This window comes from Bubalus kerabau, chromosome 17 (assembly GCF_029407905.1).
Source record: "Bubalus kerabau isolate K-KA32 ecotype Philippines breed swamp buffalo chromosome 17, PCC_UOA_SB_1v2, whole genome shotgun sequence".
In the NCBI taxonomy this organism is placed as follows: Eukaryota; Metazoa; Chordata; class Mammalia; order Artiodactyla; family Bovidae; genus Bubalus; species Bubalus kerabau.
In genome coordinates this window covers 70,112,260-70,130,791 of record NC_073640.1, presented here as the reverse complement: position 1 = coordinate 70,130,791, position 18,532 = coordinate 70,112,260, and the positions used below count along the sequence as shown (strand labels likewise).

The 18,532-nt window shown below is 43.2% G+C and overlaps 1 protein-coding gene across 1 annotated transcript; it reads left to right on the top strand.

Moving 5' to 3' along the window:
• Positions 1-7,718: 7,718 nt before the first annotated feature.
• On the top strand, positions 7,719-15,911 carry LOC129632452 (zinc finger protein 211-like). The gene is made up of 4 exons (XM_055554081.1): positions 7,719-7,996; positions 8,410-8,631; positions 9,901-10,027; positions 12,004-15,911. The coding sequence occupies exons 2-4, from the start codon at positions 8,470-8,472 to the stop codon at positions 13,380-13,382; spliced, it is 1,668 nt and encodes a 555-aa protein (XP_055410056.1). The 5' UTR covers positions 7,719-7,996; positions 8,410-8,469; the 3' UTR covers positions 13,383-15,911.
• Positions 15,912-18,532: the final 2,621 nt, after the last annotated feature.

The following is an 18,532-nucleotide window of genomic DNA, read 5'->3' as shown; positions in this document are numbered from 1 at the left end:
GATGGACAAAGCTAGTGGCAGAAGCTGAGCTCTCTGTATATTCATTCTACTAACTTTTGAGAGTTTGATATTGAAACTCCAACTAAAAATCTTAATGTATCTATTAAAAAATTGTAATATATAGTGCAACTATATGTAAGCTTGTTCTGTATTTTTCAAGTCTCCTGTAAATGTGTTATATTTTCATAATTTAAAAAATAAAAAGAATTAAATACAAGAGAGATAAGGTGCCCTTTCCAGAGGTCAAGGAAAACTTCCTTGTCTCCATGTGCACAGTAATGCTCCTTAAAAAAGGTCAAAAAGGGAGGGCTGAACCCCATAAGTGAGGACATGTATCCACAGGTCTCTGCAGTGGGATCCATCTTAACAAAAAGTTTTGCACCTATGTTGAGGGGGCGGTCCTAAGACTGGTCAGGTCTGAAAAAGGAAACAAGTTGATTGACCAAAAGTAAACAAAGACCTTTGGCAGTCTACAGTCTATGGGGTCGAAAAGAGTAGGACATGGCAGCAAAAACACACAAAGACTCAGAAGGACTGTCCTATATAATGGATTTAAATCACCTCTTGGTACTCCTCCCTGGCTGTGTATTTCTGCCTTGCTTCTAACTCAAATAAATTGCTTCTCTATGTGCTCTTCCATACATTATGTTGTGTCTCTAATAATAAATTTTATTCCTGTTTGTTGTTTTTTTTTTAATAGATTTTGCCTCCTTGAAACATTCCTCATTTCAAAGGCGGGTGGCGGGGGGCGGGGAGGGGGGAGGGTTGCGGGGAGGGGGAAGAACCAGGGACACTTTGATTCTAGCCTGTAGCCCCTGGTAGTCTGGCTTTCATCCAGGCTACCCAGGTTCAATTCCTGGGCAGGGAAGTAAGATCTCTCTTCAGGACTGCACACTGCTGTCTCCCTAAGATCATACTCTTTTCTGTAAAATAGTTTTATTTTCTGGGGTCACAGCACACATGTATCTTACATATTTAGGCAAGATGTTTTCTGAGAGAACTAGAGACAGATTTTCAACCTGGTTCTCCAACGCTGGCGACGCACAACATCTCTTTCTCCTACCAGTTATATCATCTTTGAGTGTTTTTTTTTTTTTTAATTTCTTGACTGTTCACCACAGCATGTGGGATCTTACCTCCTCGACCAGGGATCGAATCCACGCCCGCTGCAGTGGAAGTTCAGCACCCTACCCATTGAAACACCAGGGAAGCCCCTATTTCATCTCTTTGTAATCCTCTCTCCCCTTTTCCCTGAACCGGCTTCACTTGAACAGCTTCCCACCACCTGCACGTGAAGAGCAGTAAGATGAAGGTGATCTCCCAGACACTAAGCAGGCACGACCCCGTGGACTGCTGCCCACCAGGCTCCTCTGTTTATGGAATACTCCAGGCAAGAACACTGGAGTGGGTAGCCATTCCCTTCTCCAGGGTATCTTCCCAACCCAGGGATCAAACCCATATGCCTGCATTGCAGGTGGATTCTTTACCATCTGGGCCACCAGGGAAGCCAATTGGCAGCTTGAGATATCTTGACTAAAAGCCTAACTTAAATGATTATGTTTCAGACATTCTTTCAGTAATGAAGTTCTCAGTGAAAAGTTTAGGAACTATTCTATTTGGTGCTTATTAAAAAAATATTTTGAATTAAAAATTTTTTTCTCTCTCCTCAATTTGATTACCCTGAAGTGGTCTGTACTGGAAGAACAGGAGAAACTACTCATATTTCCATCTATCTTTGAGTTTTTAGAATAACTATATATATTTTTAAAAGATGACTTCCCTCTGGTCCACTGGTTAAGACTCTGTGCTTCCAGTACAGGGGTAGGAATTTGATACCTAATTGGGGAACTAAGATCCTGAGAGCCACGTGGAGTGGCCAAAAAATATATACATATACTGAAGGTGACTTTGTACATCGATGAAATGATCTTCATTCAATTCATGGCTGTAGGAAGAAATGTCGTGTGAATGGTGCATTGTTTATTCAAATACTCCCTTATATGAACACTTGGATGGAGTCCACCAGAAGACCTTCATTAATAACCACATACTCTTAAATCCAGTTAAAGTAAAATACTCTGACTTGAATAGGGGCATTATTATAGGGCTTCCATGGTGGCTCAGGGGTAAAGATTCTGTCTGCCAAATCAGGAGACACGAGAGATTCGGGTTCAATCCCTGGGTCAGGAAGATCCCCTGCAGAAGGAACTGGTACCTGCTCCAGTATTCTTGCCTGGGAAATCCCATGGACAGAGGAGCCTGGCAGGCTACAGTCCACGGGGTCCCAAAAGAGTCAGACATGATTTAGCAACTAAAGTAAGAAAATGTGCTACCAAAAGAAAGTCTTGTGCTCTGTTCAGCAGTAGATACAGCCAAGCAGAAGGAAGTGACACATTTGAGTTCACTTATCTTTCTAGGATTTCTTCATTTATTTCTATCTCAAATTAAAATCAATATCTCCTAGATATTTCAGATGTGAAAGTGAAGGACATGCCAAGCAGGATATGGAAATTATCTTCCTCACTCAGACTGGAGCTGGGATCCTGGGGAACTCCTCTCTCCTCTGTCTTTATAACTTCACTTTGTTGACTGGACACAAGTTGAGACCCACAGATCAGACTATCAACCAACTGGCCTTAGGCAACAACTTGGCTCTCTTTTTCAGAGAGGTCCCCCAGACGATGACAGCTTTTGGATGGAAATAATTACTTGATGATGGTGGATGTAAACTTTTCTTCTATTTTCACAGAGTGGCCAGAGGGGTTTCTCTCAGCACTCCCTGTCTTCTGAGTGGCTTCCAGGCCATGACATTTTGCCCTAGAACAACTTTGTAGGTGGACTTCGGAATTCAGTCTCCAAAGTGCACTGATTTCTGTAGTTTCCTTTTCTGGATACTCTTGGTATACATCTGCATTCCTATTAGAGTAGGTGGCCCAAGAAACAGCAAAACAATAAGTGTAAAAACGATTATGGATATTGTTCCTCACTCACACCAGACAAATTTATCAGCTTCTACATGCAGTTATATTATCTTCCACTGATGTTGTATGTTTGGGCTTCATGAGCTGGGCTAATAGGAACATGGTCCTTACCCTACACAGGCACAAGCAACAGACTCTCACCCAGATTTTCCCATGAGGCCAGAGCCTCAGGTACTATCCTGATCCTAGTAAGCGCCTTTGTCTTCTTTATCGTCCCTCTTCCATTTTGACTCTTTGCAATACACTGATTGTGAATCCAAATCAGTGGCTGATGGACACCACTGTGTTAACACCATCATGTTTCCCTGCTTTCAGCACCTTTGTGTTCATTAGCAGTGACACTCGTGTCTCTAAGTTCTTCCTTGATCTCTACACGAGGGAAAAAAAAGTTCCCTAACCTAGCTTACCAGCTATAACTATACTCATTTCTTCTGTTAGATCAATTATCAATTTGTATTTTTAACTTTTTAAATTAGATAATTAACCATGCAAATTATTCTGCTAGAATTACTGATATAATGGTAAATAAAAAATACTCTTGTTAAGTGAGCAAACAACTCTATACCCAAATTACAAATTACTTTTTAAGAAATAAACACACAACGTATATATATATATTATGTGTGTGTGTATATATATACACACACACAGGCAAACTCAGATAGATGTGTCTATGTGTAGACAGAATTTTTAAAAAGTTACCATTGCATAAACATTGCTTTTTTTTTCATAAGATAGAATAATCAGATTTTTCACTTTGTTAAACAAGAAACAACAGCCTCTAAGCAGAGTCATTCGTGTTAAAACCAAGACTTGATCTGTATCATAACTGCAGCTACAACCTTCCCCAGAAATGTAATCATACAGCATTAGCAAGGAATTTTCTGGTCAGTACCAATGGGATCATCTGTCATGTGGACCCTCTCGATTCCTCAAAGGAAGATATGGTAACCTATCTAAAAAGAACTTTTCTCCAAAGGGAGATAACATGTGAAATAGTTCCTTTTCCTATTTATGACTTATTTAATTTATTTTTTTATTGAAGGATAATTGCTTTACAGAATCTTGTTGCTTTCTGTCAAACCTCAACCTGAATCAGTCATAGGTGTACACATATCCTTTTGAATGTCCCTTTTGAACTTCCCTCAAATCTCCCTCCCCATCCCAGCCCTCTAGGCCAATACAGAGCCCCTTTGTTTCTTAGCCAAACAGCAAATTCCCCTTGGCTATCTATTTCACATATACTACACATGGACATCACCAGATGGTCAACACCGAAATCAGATATTCTTTGCAGCCAAAGATGGAGAAGCTCTATACAGTCAGCAAAAACAAGACCAGGAGCTGACTGTGGCTCAGATCATGAACTCCTTGTTGTCCAATTCAGGCTTAAATTGAAGAAAGTAGGGAAAACCACTAGACCATTTATATATAACCTAAATCAATCCCTTATGATTATACAGTGGAAGTGAGAAATAGATTTATGGGACTAGATCTGATAGACAGAGTGCCTGATGAACTATGGATGGAGGTTCGTGACATTGTACAGGAGACAGGGATCAAAACCATCCCCATGGAAAAGAAATGCAAAAAAAGCAAAATGGCTGGCTGAGGAGGCCTTACAGATAGCTGTGAAAAGAAGAGAAGCGTAAAGCAAAGGAGAAAAGGAAAGATATAAGCATCTGAATGCAGAGTTCCAAAGAATAGCAAGAAGAGATAAGAAAGCCTTCCTCAGCGATCAATGCAAAGAAATAGAGGAAAACTACAGAATGGGAAAGACTAGAGATCTCTTCAAGAAAATTAGAGATACATTTCATCCAAAGATGGGTTTGATAAAGGACAGAAATGGTATGGACATAACAGAAGCAGAAGATATTAAGAAGAGGTGGCAAGAATACACAGAAGAACTGTATAAAAAAGATCTTCACGACCCAGATAATCATGATGGTGTGATCACTCATCTAGAGCCAGACATCCCGGAATGTGAAGTCAAGTGGGCCTTAGAAAGCATCACTATGAACAAAGCTAGTGGAGGTGATGGAATTCCAGTTGAGCTATTTCAAATCCTGAAAGATGATGCTGTGAAAGTGCTGCACTCAATATGCCAGCAAATTTGGAAAACTCAGCAGTGGCAACAGGACTGGAAAAGGTCAGTTTTCATTCCAATCCCAAAGAAAGTCAATGCCAAAGAATGCTCAAACCACTGCACAATTGCACTCATCTCACATGCTAGTAAAGTAATTTTCAAAATTCTCCAAGCCAGGCTTCAGCAATATGTGAACTTCCAGATGTTCAAGCTGGTTTTAGAAAAGGCAGAGGAACCAGAGATCAAATTGCCAACATCCGCCGGATCATGGAAAAAGCAAGAGTTCCAGAAAAGCATCTACTTCTGCTTTATTGACTATGCCAAAACCTTTGACTCTGTGCATCACAATAACCTGTGGAAAATTCTGAAAGAGATGGGAATACCAGAGCACCTGACCTGCCTTGGAGAAACCTATATGCAGGTCAGGAAGCAACAGTTAGAACTGGACATGGGACAACAGACTGGTTCCAAATAGGAAAAGGAGTACGTCAAGGCTGTATGTTGTCACCCTGCTTATTTCGCTTATATGCAGAGTACCTGGTGAGAAACACTGGGCTGGAAGAATCACAAGCTGGAATCAAGATTGCTGGGAGAAATATCAATAACCTCAGATATGCAGATGACACCACCCTTATGGCAGAAAGTGAAGAGGAACTCAAAAGCCTCTTGATGAAAGTGAAAGAGGAGAGTGAAAAAGTTGGCTTAAAGCTCAACATTCAGAAAACTAAGATCATGGCATCTGTTCCCATCACTTCATGCGAAATAAATGGGGACACAGTGGAAACAGTGTCAGACTTTATTTTTTGGGGCTCCAAAATCACTGCAGATGGTGACTGCAGCCATGAAATTAGAAGACGCTTACTCCTTGGAAGGAAAGTTATGACCAACCTAGATAGCATATTCAAAAGCAGAGACGTTACTTTGCCAACAAGGGTCTGTCTAGTCAAGGCTATGGTTTTTCCAGTGGTTATGTATGGTTGTGAGAGTTGGGCTGTGAAGAAAGCTGAGCCCTGAAGAATGGATGCTTTTGAACTGTGGTGTTGGAGAAGACTCTTGAGAGTCCCTTGGACTGCAAGGAGATCCAACCAGTCCATCCTAAAGGACATTAGTCCTGGGTGTTCATTGGAAGGACTGATGCTGAAGGTGAAACTCCAATACTTTGGCCACCTCATGCGAAGAGTTGACTTATTGGAAAAGACTCTGATGCTGGGAAGTGTTGGGGCAGGAGGAGAAGGGGACGACAGAGGATGAGATGGCTGGATGGCATCACCGTTTCGATGGACATGAGTTTGGGTAAACTCCGAGAGTTGGTGATGGAAAGGGAGGCCTGGTTTGCTGCGATTCATGGGGTCGCAAAGAGTTGGACACGACTGAGCGACTGAACTTAACTGAATGTAAGTTTCCTTGTTATTCATTTCATCCATCTCACCATCTCCTCCCCTCTTCCCATGTCCACAAGTTTTATGATGTCTTTGCGCTGCCTTAAAGAAACATTTCTGTTTCTGTGGCACTTTGGAGCTCCTCTGAACTTGCTTGACTGACACTTTCAGATTCATGAATCATTTAATAAAGCCATTTAGAAATTTTATTTATTTATTTTTGGGTCCACTGGTTCTTCCTTGCTGTGCCTAGGCTTTCTTTAGTTTAGTTGCTGCGGGGCGGCAGAGGGGTAGGGGGTGGAGTAACACTCTAGTTGGGGGGTGAGGACTGCTTATCGTAGTGGCTTCTTTTGTTATGGTGCACGGGCCCTAGGTTGGAAGTCTTCAGTAGCTACTGTACAGGGGCTCAGTTGCCCCCGGCATATGGAATCTTATCAGACCAGCAAGGGAACCCATGTCCCCTGCCCTGGAAGGTGGATTCTTGACCATTGCACCACCAGGGAAGTCCAAATCATTTAGATTTTTAACACATACTCAGTTGAATTTTGTTTTTCAACAACTTTCTATTTTATAGATGTACAGAGAGTAGTACTCCTTAATAAACAATAGCAAAGGTGATATTTCATGAGAAACTGGCAACTGTATATTAAAAAAAGAATGTGCATGTATAAAAGATTCGCGTTTCTTAAGATACAATAATTTCATGTTTAATGGATAAAACGATGTTTCTGAGTTCAGCACAATCGCTGACTAAGAGGAAGGCGAGGCCCACATCCCACCACGTCCATCTTTGTCAGAGTTGCCCAATATGCCTCCTCTATCTTGTCTCCTATGGTACAAGTGATTTTTTTTCCTTCAAAAAACTCGCTAAAGTTCACAAAAATGACTTAAACGCCTCAGTCTGAGTACATTTAAAGGACAGTATGACAGTATATCATCGCTGTCATCTATCAGGGCATGTTCACTACAGACAGCTGCATGGAATCTAAATTATTATCCAAACACTTCGGAGATCAATAGCTTTGAAGGCTTTCTAAATGCTCTTCGAATTCCCCAGAAATTGTCCTTAGCCCCTTGAAGAGGAAACGAAGCTTCTAGCCTACCTGGAAGAACAGGGAGGTCAGTTTTGAGCAGCCTAGAGGATCGCCTGACCCTGGGAGATTCAAGCAGAATCTCTCAGGCGGCAGCCTTGCGCCTGCCCGAACTCCATTATCCACAAAGCCAAGCGTTGAGCAGCAGCGGGGCCCACCCAATGAACATCCAGAATTTCGACATTTCCGGCGGGTGGGCGGGCTCACTGGGTGAAGGTGGGACTTCCTGTGTCTTCATAGCGGCTCTTTGAGTGGTTTTCGAGGTCCGAAGGATCGGGGTTGAGGTGACAGAGGAGGCGGGAGAAGACGCTTTGTCCCCAGGGACTAGAGGCGGTCCTACAGTCGGGCACATCGCTACCTAGAGGGCGGCCTGGAGACGTTGGTGCTGGGTTAGCCCCTCTCCGCGCACTGAGTCCGATGGCGGCGGCGGAGGCGGCGGCGCTGAAGGACACTCCTCAGGTAAACGCTGATCCGTCCGGCCCTCATCGGCTTCATGCTAACAGACGCTAAAGCCCCGAACGCCTGCTCAGGTGCCCGCAGCTCAGACTCGGGTATCCAGGACAGTGATGCGGTGGTGGGTGGGGCCTTCTCTTTGACAGATACTATGGTGGCGCCTGGTAGAGGGTGATGGGCGGAGGGATGCGCAGGCGCAGAGATGTGGCGGTCCGACTGAGGCAGGAGAATTCGGGGAAACTGGGGTCCATCTGATGGCTGCAGGGAACAGTGTGTGTATGCTGTCGCATCTGCAGTGGCGGACTGAGGAGTTGTACCTTCCTTCTTGAGGCCTTTGAAGCCATGGAAAATTTAAAAAAATTTTTTTAATTGGAGGATAATTGCTTTACAGAATTTTGTTGTTTTCTGTCAAACCTCAGCATGAATCAGCCATAGATATACACCTGATATGAAGAACTGACTCATTTGAAAAGACCCTGATGCTGGGAAAGATTGAAGGCGGCAGGAGAAGGGGACGACAGAGGATGAGATGGTTGGATGGCATCACTGGCTCAATGGACATGAGTTTGAGTAAACTCGGGGAGTTGGTGATGGACAGGGAAGCCTGGTGTGCTGCAGTCCATGGGGTCGCAAAGAGTCGGGTATGACTGAGCGACTGAACTGAATTGAACTGATACATATATTCCGTCCCCTTTGAACCTCCCTCTCCATCCCACCTCTCCAGGTTGATACAGAGCCCCTGTTTGAGTTTCCTGAGTCATACAGCAAATTTGGAGCCATAGAAAATTGTGAGGCAAAGAAACGTGACGTGTTAGGTTTGCAAAATCACCAAAGTCTGTTCAATGAAAGAACTAATTGTAGGGATGCTGAGGACACCGAAGCAGATGGAGTTTAGGCTTTTTTTCCCCAAGGACACACAATTGCTGAGAGTGAATAGAGGTTAGACACTCATGGAACCTGGTTCAGATGCCACCAGGTGTGCAGGGAAGGTCTCAGTCCCTGGAAAATTGCCAGGATCACATCCCTCTAAGACTTAGCACTTCCCACAGGTTTCCATGGCTGCGAAGGTGCTTTTCGAATCTAATCGGGTAAGTGGAGATTACCCTCACTAGTCGCAACCCTGTGTTAGTCTCTCAGTCGTGTTTGCAACCCCATGGACTATAGCCTGCCAGGCTCCTCTGTCCATGGATTTCTCCAGGCAAGAATACTGGAGTGGATGCCATTCTCTTCTCCAGGGGATCTTCCCAACCTGGGGATCAAACCCAAGTCTCCTGCATGAGAGGCAGATTCTTTACCATCTGAGCCACCAGGGAAGCCTTCTAATTTTCTCCAAATTTTGGTTGTTATGAAACGTGTCACCTGGCATTATCCCAGCCCGTGGGTGTGTGGACCTTGGAGAATCCTAGCTCAGTCCTAAGTCCAGTCTAAGTGTTATATGAAAGGGTTCCCCTTTCAGGCCACCAATAGAAAGAGATGTGGAAGCTTGTCACAAAAACAGGAAGTGCTTGGAGGTGAGGCTAAGTTGGTTCAGGGAATTGCAGGTCTCCTTCCTTCCTGGCAAGAATAAACTGGCTGTGGGGAGCAGCAGTCTGAGCTGGAATGACTGTCTGTGAAGTCGGGCATCTATTCTGGAGGCAGTGGGAGGTGTGGATCAGATGACTGATCTGATCAATCAGGGCGGTGATTTCTTCTGGGTCTTTACAGGCTCCACTGGTTGCAGAGTGGACAGCAGCGTGAACAGAGCAGTTAGTGAGAGAGGGAGGAGAGAGCAGGCAGCTATGGCACCAAGGTCGGGAATCTCTTCTGAGCTCTTAGGAGGAAGATGGAGATGGCGTAGATGTGCGAGGAGGTGGATTGTGGGTCTTCAGGAGTGAGGCAGTTGATGGTCTCATCTGTCTGTGTCCTGGCAGGGCAGTGTGACCTTTGAGGATGTGGCTGTGTACTTCTCCTGGGAGGAATGGGCTCTCCTTGATGAGGCTCAGAGATGCATGTACCACGATGTGATGCTGGAGAACTTTGCACTTACATGCTCACTGGGTAAGCTCTTCTACCTGCCCCTGTGCCCTGGGCCCAGCTCTGTGCTTCTCTTTTCTCCAGGGGCAGGTGTGTCCCTAGTTGCCTGGATTTGTGCTGTGTTCACAAGGGCTGGGCTGAGCGCTCGCCTCCTTCTCATCTGTGTCAACACAGCACCTGCTGGCCCAAAGCCTCCCAGGGCCGAGTTCGGTATCACTGTTGTTTGCCAGCCTAAAGGACCCCGTGTCTTGCCTCGGCCTCCCTGCGTGACTCGAGCACCGTGGCGCCCTAGTGTAATGCCCGTCATTCCGGGGCTCACATTCGTTTCTGACTGTGCTGGAAGTGTAGTCACTTACACAGTCACTGCTTACACAGATGTTATTGACAGACTCTTAGTTAAGGTTCTTTTTGCCTTACTTCACTTGGGACATGTATACAAAACATTTACCAGTTTCTTTTTTTTTGCCACACTGCTGCCCTCAAAACTTAGTTCCCCAACCGCAGCATGCCTTGACCACTGGACCACCAGGGAATTCCCACAGATATTTAATTTGTATCCTCTTCATTTGCTGAATTCATTTATTCTAGAAGTTTTGTGGTGCAATCTTCACAATTTCATGAGCTGTGGATGCCTTTTGTCTTTTTTCTTAAGGCTCCGTGTAGAACTTCCAATACTATGATGAATCCTAGTGGTAGAAGCTGGCATCATTTTCCTGTTTCTGATCTTGGAGTATTTCTGACGTTTGGAGGACAGACTCCTTATTGCCCATCCTGACTCCTAGAAGCTATTCTTGAAACATGTACAAGGTCCCCACCCCAAGGGCTCAGAGGTAGGGAGTGGAAAGATGAATACTATTACCATGCTAAGAGCTGAAAGGGACAAAACTAAAGCAGTTGAGCATTGCCAAAGAGTTGCATTAGACTAATTCTACTGGTGTAGTTGTCCAGAAGGGAAGTCAGATTCCTGGTTCTTACTACTGTGCTATCTTCCCTTCAGCTATGGCCTTAGGAATTTTTTGGTAATATTTAATAGCTTTCTGGTGGTCTCCTGTGTTCTGAGTTGTCTGGGCCTGTTTTGGCTACTGACTTGTCCTGTCATTCCCTTATGATTTTAGTTCTTTTGGGTACATGCAGATCTTCAGGTGGGGCTACAGAAAAAGTCCTCTGAGCTTCACAGAATGGACATGACTCCATTCTCAACAAGATGGGCTCATAGCAGGCCTGACCCAGATGAATGGAAGTTGACAGAGGACATGACTTTAGGTCTTGGTTGAAATCATACCAGGAACCTATCCTGTTTTACTTCTGTATTGGTGCCGTTGCCAGTAGCCACACCTCACTCCTTTCCCTTCTCAATTCTCGACTCTTTGCAGACTTGTCATTTCTATTAGTCATTTCTACTCTGATTCCAGCTGAGAGCTATTCTCCACCTCTCTACACTGCTCACCTCACTCATTCCTCACACTGTTCCCTACTCAGACTTTGTCATGTTCTAAAGAGTGCAGGTATCTAATAATCCTTAAATACTGTTACCTTTGTTCCAGTCAGATTTTTCTGGGACTGGACTGGACTTCTGCACAGCATCACATGTCATCAGCAGATATAATCCTGCTAAAATCTATTGACAGATCTTCCTCAGTGGTCCAGTTGTTAAGACTCTGTGGTTGCACTGCAGAGGGCACTGTTTCAATCCCTGTTTGGGGAACTCTCATCTCATGCCAGGTGGCACGGCCGCAAAAAAAGAAAAGCTGCTGACAGAAAAATGAGTTACAGCACAAACCTTTCTGATAGGCCTTTCCTCATGTCCTGTGCCCAGTGAGACCTGCACCATTCCGTGACCTTAGGGACTCAGTGGTGCACAGCAGTTGCTTCCTCAAGCTGAGTTTTCCTGGAAGCAATTTCATGAACTGATCCTTTGATGTGTTGAGTTACATTTGTGATGGTTTTGCCTCTTCTCAATAAGGTTAACATGTACTTCACCATCACTTCTTTAATTTCAGGCTGTTGGCATGGAGTAGAAGATAAGGAAGCACCTTCTGAACAAAGCATTTGTATAGGAGTGTCACAGATCAGGACTCTCAAGGTAGATTCATCTCCCCACAAGGGCCAGCCCTTTAAGATGTGTGGCCCAGTCTTGAGAGACATTTTGCACTTTCCTGAGCACCAGGAAACACATCTTGGGCAGAAACCATACACATGTGGAAATCGATTCTATATCTCTGCCAACCTTCAGCAATACCAGGAGCAACACATTGGAGAGATACCCATCAGAAGTTCTGTGGACACAGCCTTGATTATAAACAGCTGCACAACCCATGTGTCAGGGAAACCCACTGTCGATGGGGAGATTGGGAACGACTTCTTAGTCAATGTGGGATTTTTCCATCACACTGAGGAGAAGCCAAACAATAGTAATGAGTGTGAAGCTGTCTCTCACAGTGGAAAAAGGCATGAGAACTGGGGAGAAGGCAACAAAGCCCTCAACTGCACAGATACACTTGTTGAGGACCAACGAGTCCTCACTAGAGAAGGACTTTATGAGTGCAGCAAATGTGGAAAAGCCTGTACTCGAAGATGTAACCTCATTCAGCACCAGAAAGTCCACACTGGAGAACGGCCTTATGAATGCCATGAATGTGGAAAATTGTTTACCTACCTCTCCAGTTTCATTATACACCAGAGGGTTCACAGTGGAGAAAGACCTTATGAATGCAGCGAATGTGGGAAATCTTTTAGCCAAAGCTATAGCCTCAACAGCCATAGGAAAGTTCACACAGGAGAAAAACCTTATGAGTGCAGGGAATGTGGGAAGTCTTTTAGTCAAAGATCTAATCTCATTCAGCATCAGAGAGTTCACACTGGAGAAAGGCCTTATGAGTGCAGTGAATGTGGGAAATCTTTTAGCCAAAACTTTAGCCTCATTTACCACCGGAGAGTTCACACTGGAGAAAGGCCTCATCAGTGCAGTGAATGTGGAAAATCCTTTAGCCGAAGCTCTAGCCTCATTCACCACAGAAGACTTCATACTGGAGAGAGGCCTTATGAGTGCAGTAAATGCGGGAAATCCTTTAAGCAAAGCTCCAGCTTTAGCTCACATCGGAAAGTCCACACAGGAGAAAGGCCTTATGAGTGTGGGGACTGCGGAAAATCATTTAGCCATAGCTCCAACCTCAAGAATCACTGGAGGGTTCACACTGGAGAAAGGCCTGTTGAGTGCAGTGAATGTGGGAAATCATTTAGCTGTAAATCTAACCTTGTTAAACACCTGAGAGTTCACACTGGAGAAAGGCCTTATGAGTGTGGGGAATGTGGAAAATCATTTAGCCAAAGTTCCAGCCTCATTCAGCACCAGAGAGTTCACATTGGAAAAAGGTCCTGAGTGCAGTGAATGTTGGAAAAAACTTTTCAGCTACAAATATGACCTCATTCAACCCCAGAGATGTCACACCAGTGAAAGGCCTTAGATATGCTGGGATGTGCAGTTTCCTTCTAGTATATTTGCACTGGAAAAGTTGTGACTGAGCCATCTAATGCATCTGAAAATCTACACTGGGGAGATTCCCCTTAAGTTTCAGGTATGTAGGAATCTTTAAGAAACTGTGCTTTACTTTATTAGGGGCTTCCCTTGTGGCTCAATTACCTGCCAGGCCCTTTCCAGCTTTATGCCACTGCCAGTTTCATTCCTATCACCTGGCAGCTTCACACAGTGTGGAAATTACCTCCCAATATGCTCAGGGAAGCTGACTTCTGTCCCATCCCTTTCTGTGGAGGGAAGTAATGAGTAGTCTTAGCTCTTATGGCATCCTCATTCCTTTCTCATTTCTAAAGTAGGGCATGGACCTCACTCAATTTGGGCCCAGTGGACCCAGTTTCAGTTCTGTTGGTGACTTGCCAGCAAGGACTACATTTTCAGGGACATGTTAGTTTCTGGTGACACTTCTGATTTCCCCAGCTTCCAAGTCACCAAGCTGAGAACTTCATGCCTTGCATTCCTTTGCATTTTGCAATAATAAAGGCATTAATGTTTCAGCCCTCTTTGGTCTGGGGCTTCTATTCATTTTATATGAGGAGATGGGAAGAAAATGGGGCTCTAGCAGCATTAATGATGGCACAGCTTTCATGGGGGTCCTGTGCTTTGTGTGCCTCACCTCAGTATGATTGAAGAATGTAGCTCTCTTTGTGGGGTTGGCCTAATGTAAATACATTGTTGCTCAAGGTCTCCTCAGAAAGACTGCAAGGCTTTGGGGTCCTGATTTGTGGACTGTGTATCAGGGTTTTTTTGTGGGCTCAGAAAACATATGAGGAGTCATGAAGTTGTGACAACCTCCAGTGCTTCTGGAAACATGAATTGTTATTCACAGTGAATGATCACATAATGCTCAGCAGTTAACCTATAAAACAACCACATGTCCTGATCCCCAGAATTCACTAGATAGTTCCACTGTAAGACTACAGGGCTGGAGGGAACCATGTTCGTCAAGTAACCCTGGAGCGGAGGAGATTGCAGTGAAGTAGGTGGAGTATGTCCTAACATTGCATCAGCAGATGCTCCAGTGACTGTGCCTGTGCAGTATCAGTGTGCACAGATGCTTGAACATCTAGAATGTTCAGCCAAAGGCCATTGCCACAGAGGCAGATAACCAAACAGAGAAAGATCCCTTCATCCACAGTGTGGTTCTGTGATCAGCCAGCATTCCTGTTAACTCAGGTGGGAAGAAATCTATTCTCATCAGTATTTGCTGCCACTAAGACAAGGGTGCTTCTCCAAGGTCATCAGAAGAGAGGCAATATAGGATTGTGAGACGAGGAGTTTTCATTTTGGTTTTGCTTGTTCTTTGAGGCTTCCAGGATCATAGTTCCCTCACCAGTGACAACCCTGGGCCATGGCAGTGAAAGTGCCAATTCCTAGCCACTGGACCACTAGGGATTTCTCAATATCTGATTTCCTAAAAAGTGTGACAGACCTAGATTTTTTGAGTCATTTTGTAAGTTTTTATTCAGGTGTAGTTGACATATGATATAGTGTATCTATTTGAAGTGCAGAATCTATATATTTTGAGGTTCTTAAGTGATAATATATAAGTAGTTCATTCTTTATTGCTGAGTAGTATCATTTCTATAGTTACGTTGTTTGTTCATCCATTCATCTGGTTATGGTCATTTGGGTTATTTCTACTGTGGGTTATTGTAAATAAAGGTGCTAGAACATTTATATGTAATTCTGTATGTATGTATGTATGTATGTATGGATTTTCAGTTACACTGTGTTAGTAATTCCAAGTATAAAGCCTGAGTCATAGAATAGGTGAATGTTTAACTTATGAAACTGACAAACTATGATCTACATTTATAGATTGTTTTTACATACCCACCAGGAGCATGTAAAATGCTTCCACATTCTGGCCAATACTTGGTATGGTCAGTCTTTTGAATTTCCTTAAATTTTTAATTTAAGGAAGTAGTCGTTTTAATTACATCTCCCTAAGGAATCATACGGAGAAGGCAATGGCACCCCACTCCAGTACTCTTGCCTGGAAAATCCTATGGATGGAGGAGCCTGGTAGGCTGCAGTCCATGGGGTCGCAAAGAGTTGGACACGACTGAACGACTTCGCTTTCACTTTTCACTTTCATGCATTGGAGAAGGAAATGGCAACCCACTCCAGTGTTCTTGCCTGGAGAATCCCAGGGACGGGGAGCCTGGTGGGCTGCCGTCTCTGGGGTCGCACAGAGTCAGACACGACTGAAGCGACTTAGCAGCAGCAGCAGCAGCAAAGAATTATGATGTTGATCTTTCTTTTTCCACATGGTTTATTTGCCATCTGTATGTCTTCTTGGTAAAATATCTGTTTATATCTTTCACCTATTTTTCTTTTCATTAACAAATAAATAGCTCCTTTTTATCCTCATTTTTTGTGTGTGCTATATACAATGTAATTACCACATATACCATGTAGTTTAAATTTAATCTGCACTATCCACATATTTTTAAATCTAGACTTTCAATAATATAACGAAGTCCAGGTTTGTAGTGTTTTCCAGTTTTCTGAATACAAATATTCTTAGCATGGCCAATTTCAAACTAACAACATGGTGTCACTGAACATGGAGTTGGGAAAAGTTGATAGAGGTACATCATTCCAACTCAATCATACTGATCTAGTAGCAACAAATGATACAAATGATAATGAAACTTGATAACAGCAGAATCTAACACAACACCATAAAGCAATTATCCTTCAACTAAAATATTTTAACCATCCTTCCCCAAAAAACATAGTAAAATTACTATGAAGTGACAAGTTCTGAACATTTGTGTAAGGTGTAACCCCTGCGTGGAGGAAATGGCAACCCACTCCAGTATTCTTGCCTGAAAAATCCTGTGGACAGAGGAGTCTGGCAGGCTACCATCCAGGGGCTTGTAAAGAGTTGGATACGACTGAACACACACATAAGGTATACCTGACTGAACATGCAGAGTGCATGTATTTAGGATGTACATTTTTATATTTTAATACATACTTTTACCCAGAAAATAATTATTTTCATTGGAAACAAAAGATAATCTATAATGCCCTTACTCAGTTAATTTAAATACTTCAATGCTTGAAAACATAAACAGAGCAAGAAAGATATTTAAAATAAAGGCAATTCTTGAGGAGGGGGGAAACAACTGAACTTTGAGGATGTTTTCCTCAGAAAGGATCTAAAGAATGCACATTAATTAAAAATTGAGATGCAGGAATTTCCCTGGTGGTCCAGGGGCTGGGATGCCATGCTTCCAATGTAGAGGACCCAGGTTCAATCCCTGAACAGGGAACTAGATCCCATATGCCACAACTAAGACCAAGCACTGCCAAATAAAATTAGTTAATTAAAAAATAATTGAGATGCAGTTTCCAGCAGTTTATTTTGGAGTCAAAACTATACTCTTTTCAGTGTGAATGCTCTGGAAGTTTGTGTCTTTGTTCTTTGTTGACAGAAAATTCATGAGTAAACCATAATTTATAATGGTTAGAGCTCTGTGTTTGGGAATTTCAATAAATTTGAAAACAAAGGAGCATACTTACAGTTTGTTATGCTCTAGCATTCTCAGTATTATCATCTGTATTTAAGAGGAGCAAATTTTATCCCATAATTTGTAGTTATCCAGTACATTTAAACTAGGACTGTTTTCTGTCACATTTCAGATTCCGTATTTCATACATTCTATAACAACATGTCCGTAGCACTAAAGTTTTGGGAAGAAAATAGCTGCCCATTATTCACAGTTCTAGGGTTAGACTTTTTTTCCTGACCACACTGTGACCCCTGCTCTGGGAGCTTGGAATCTTAATCACTGAACCACCAATTTTTGCAGGCATCTGGCAGGGGCTAAAACAGCACTATGGGAATGAATCAAACATCCAGGAGTTCAAATCGATGGAGTGAGAAAAGACGTATGTAAAAGAAAAGACGTATGTAATTAAGTGAATCTGAATGTTTCTGGAAGGATCTACAGCCATAAATGTGTTTTCTTCCAGATTTACACAAGTGGGTTGGAAACTGTTTGTGTTAAATTTATCCTCGTATCTATTCTTGCCTGGAGAATTCCATGGATAGAAGAGTCTGGCAGGCTATAGTCCATGGGGTCACAAAGAGTTGGACACAACTGAGTGACTTAACACTTTCACATGTATGTACATGAACAGGAAATAACTAGTCAGCAAAATAGTAATAATTTAATTAATTAAATGAGAAAACAGAAAGGCCAGAAGTAATTTTGAAGATGTATCAAAAAGATATGTTGGGACTTTCCTGGTGGTCCATGGTTAGAATCTGCCTTCAATGTAGAGGATGTAGGTTCGATTCGTGGGAGGAGAACTAAGATCCTACATGCCGTGGCACAACTACGCCCCCACCCACCTCAACTATAGTGCTGCAAACTAGAGCCCACACGTGCTCTGGAGCCTGAATCCCCCAAGGAAGATCCCGTGTGCCACAACAGAACCCAACACAGCCAAGATTGAATGTTTTTTCAAAATACATGTTTAACATACAAATCATGTTCATTAACTTGAAGTGAGAAGTAACCAATTTTGTTTACATCTGAGACACTATCATAGATAGATATTAAGTGTCCTAGGAGGAACAGCATCTCATGGTGACTTAGCATGGTGACCAGCATCTCCCTGGTTCCATCCACTGAGATCCCTATAGCTCACTCATAATTGAAATGAACGTGCTATTCAATCTTCATATGCCTATTTCAAGAGCCTCTCCACCTACATAGGAACTCAGTACAATACACCTTTACTTAGTTGCCCATGGGATACCTCAAAAGTTCAGGTATCACATACAACCTCACTGGACAAGAACTTTATTGGACCCATCTGTGCTCAGGCACCCAAGTATGGAGCTTCATTGACGACATACCCTTGTGAGGGGATTTGCAAGACACTTGTGCAAGACATACATTCATCGTTGTGCTTACAGACAACAGATGGGCTACGGCCCCACACATTTCGTCGTCATGCCAGCACAGTAAATT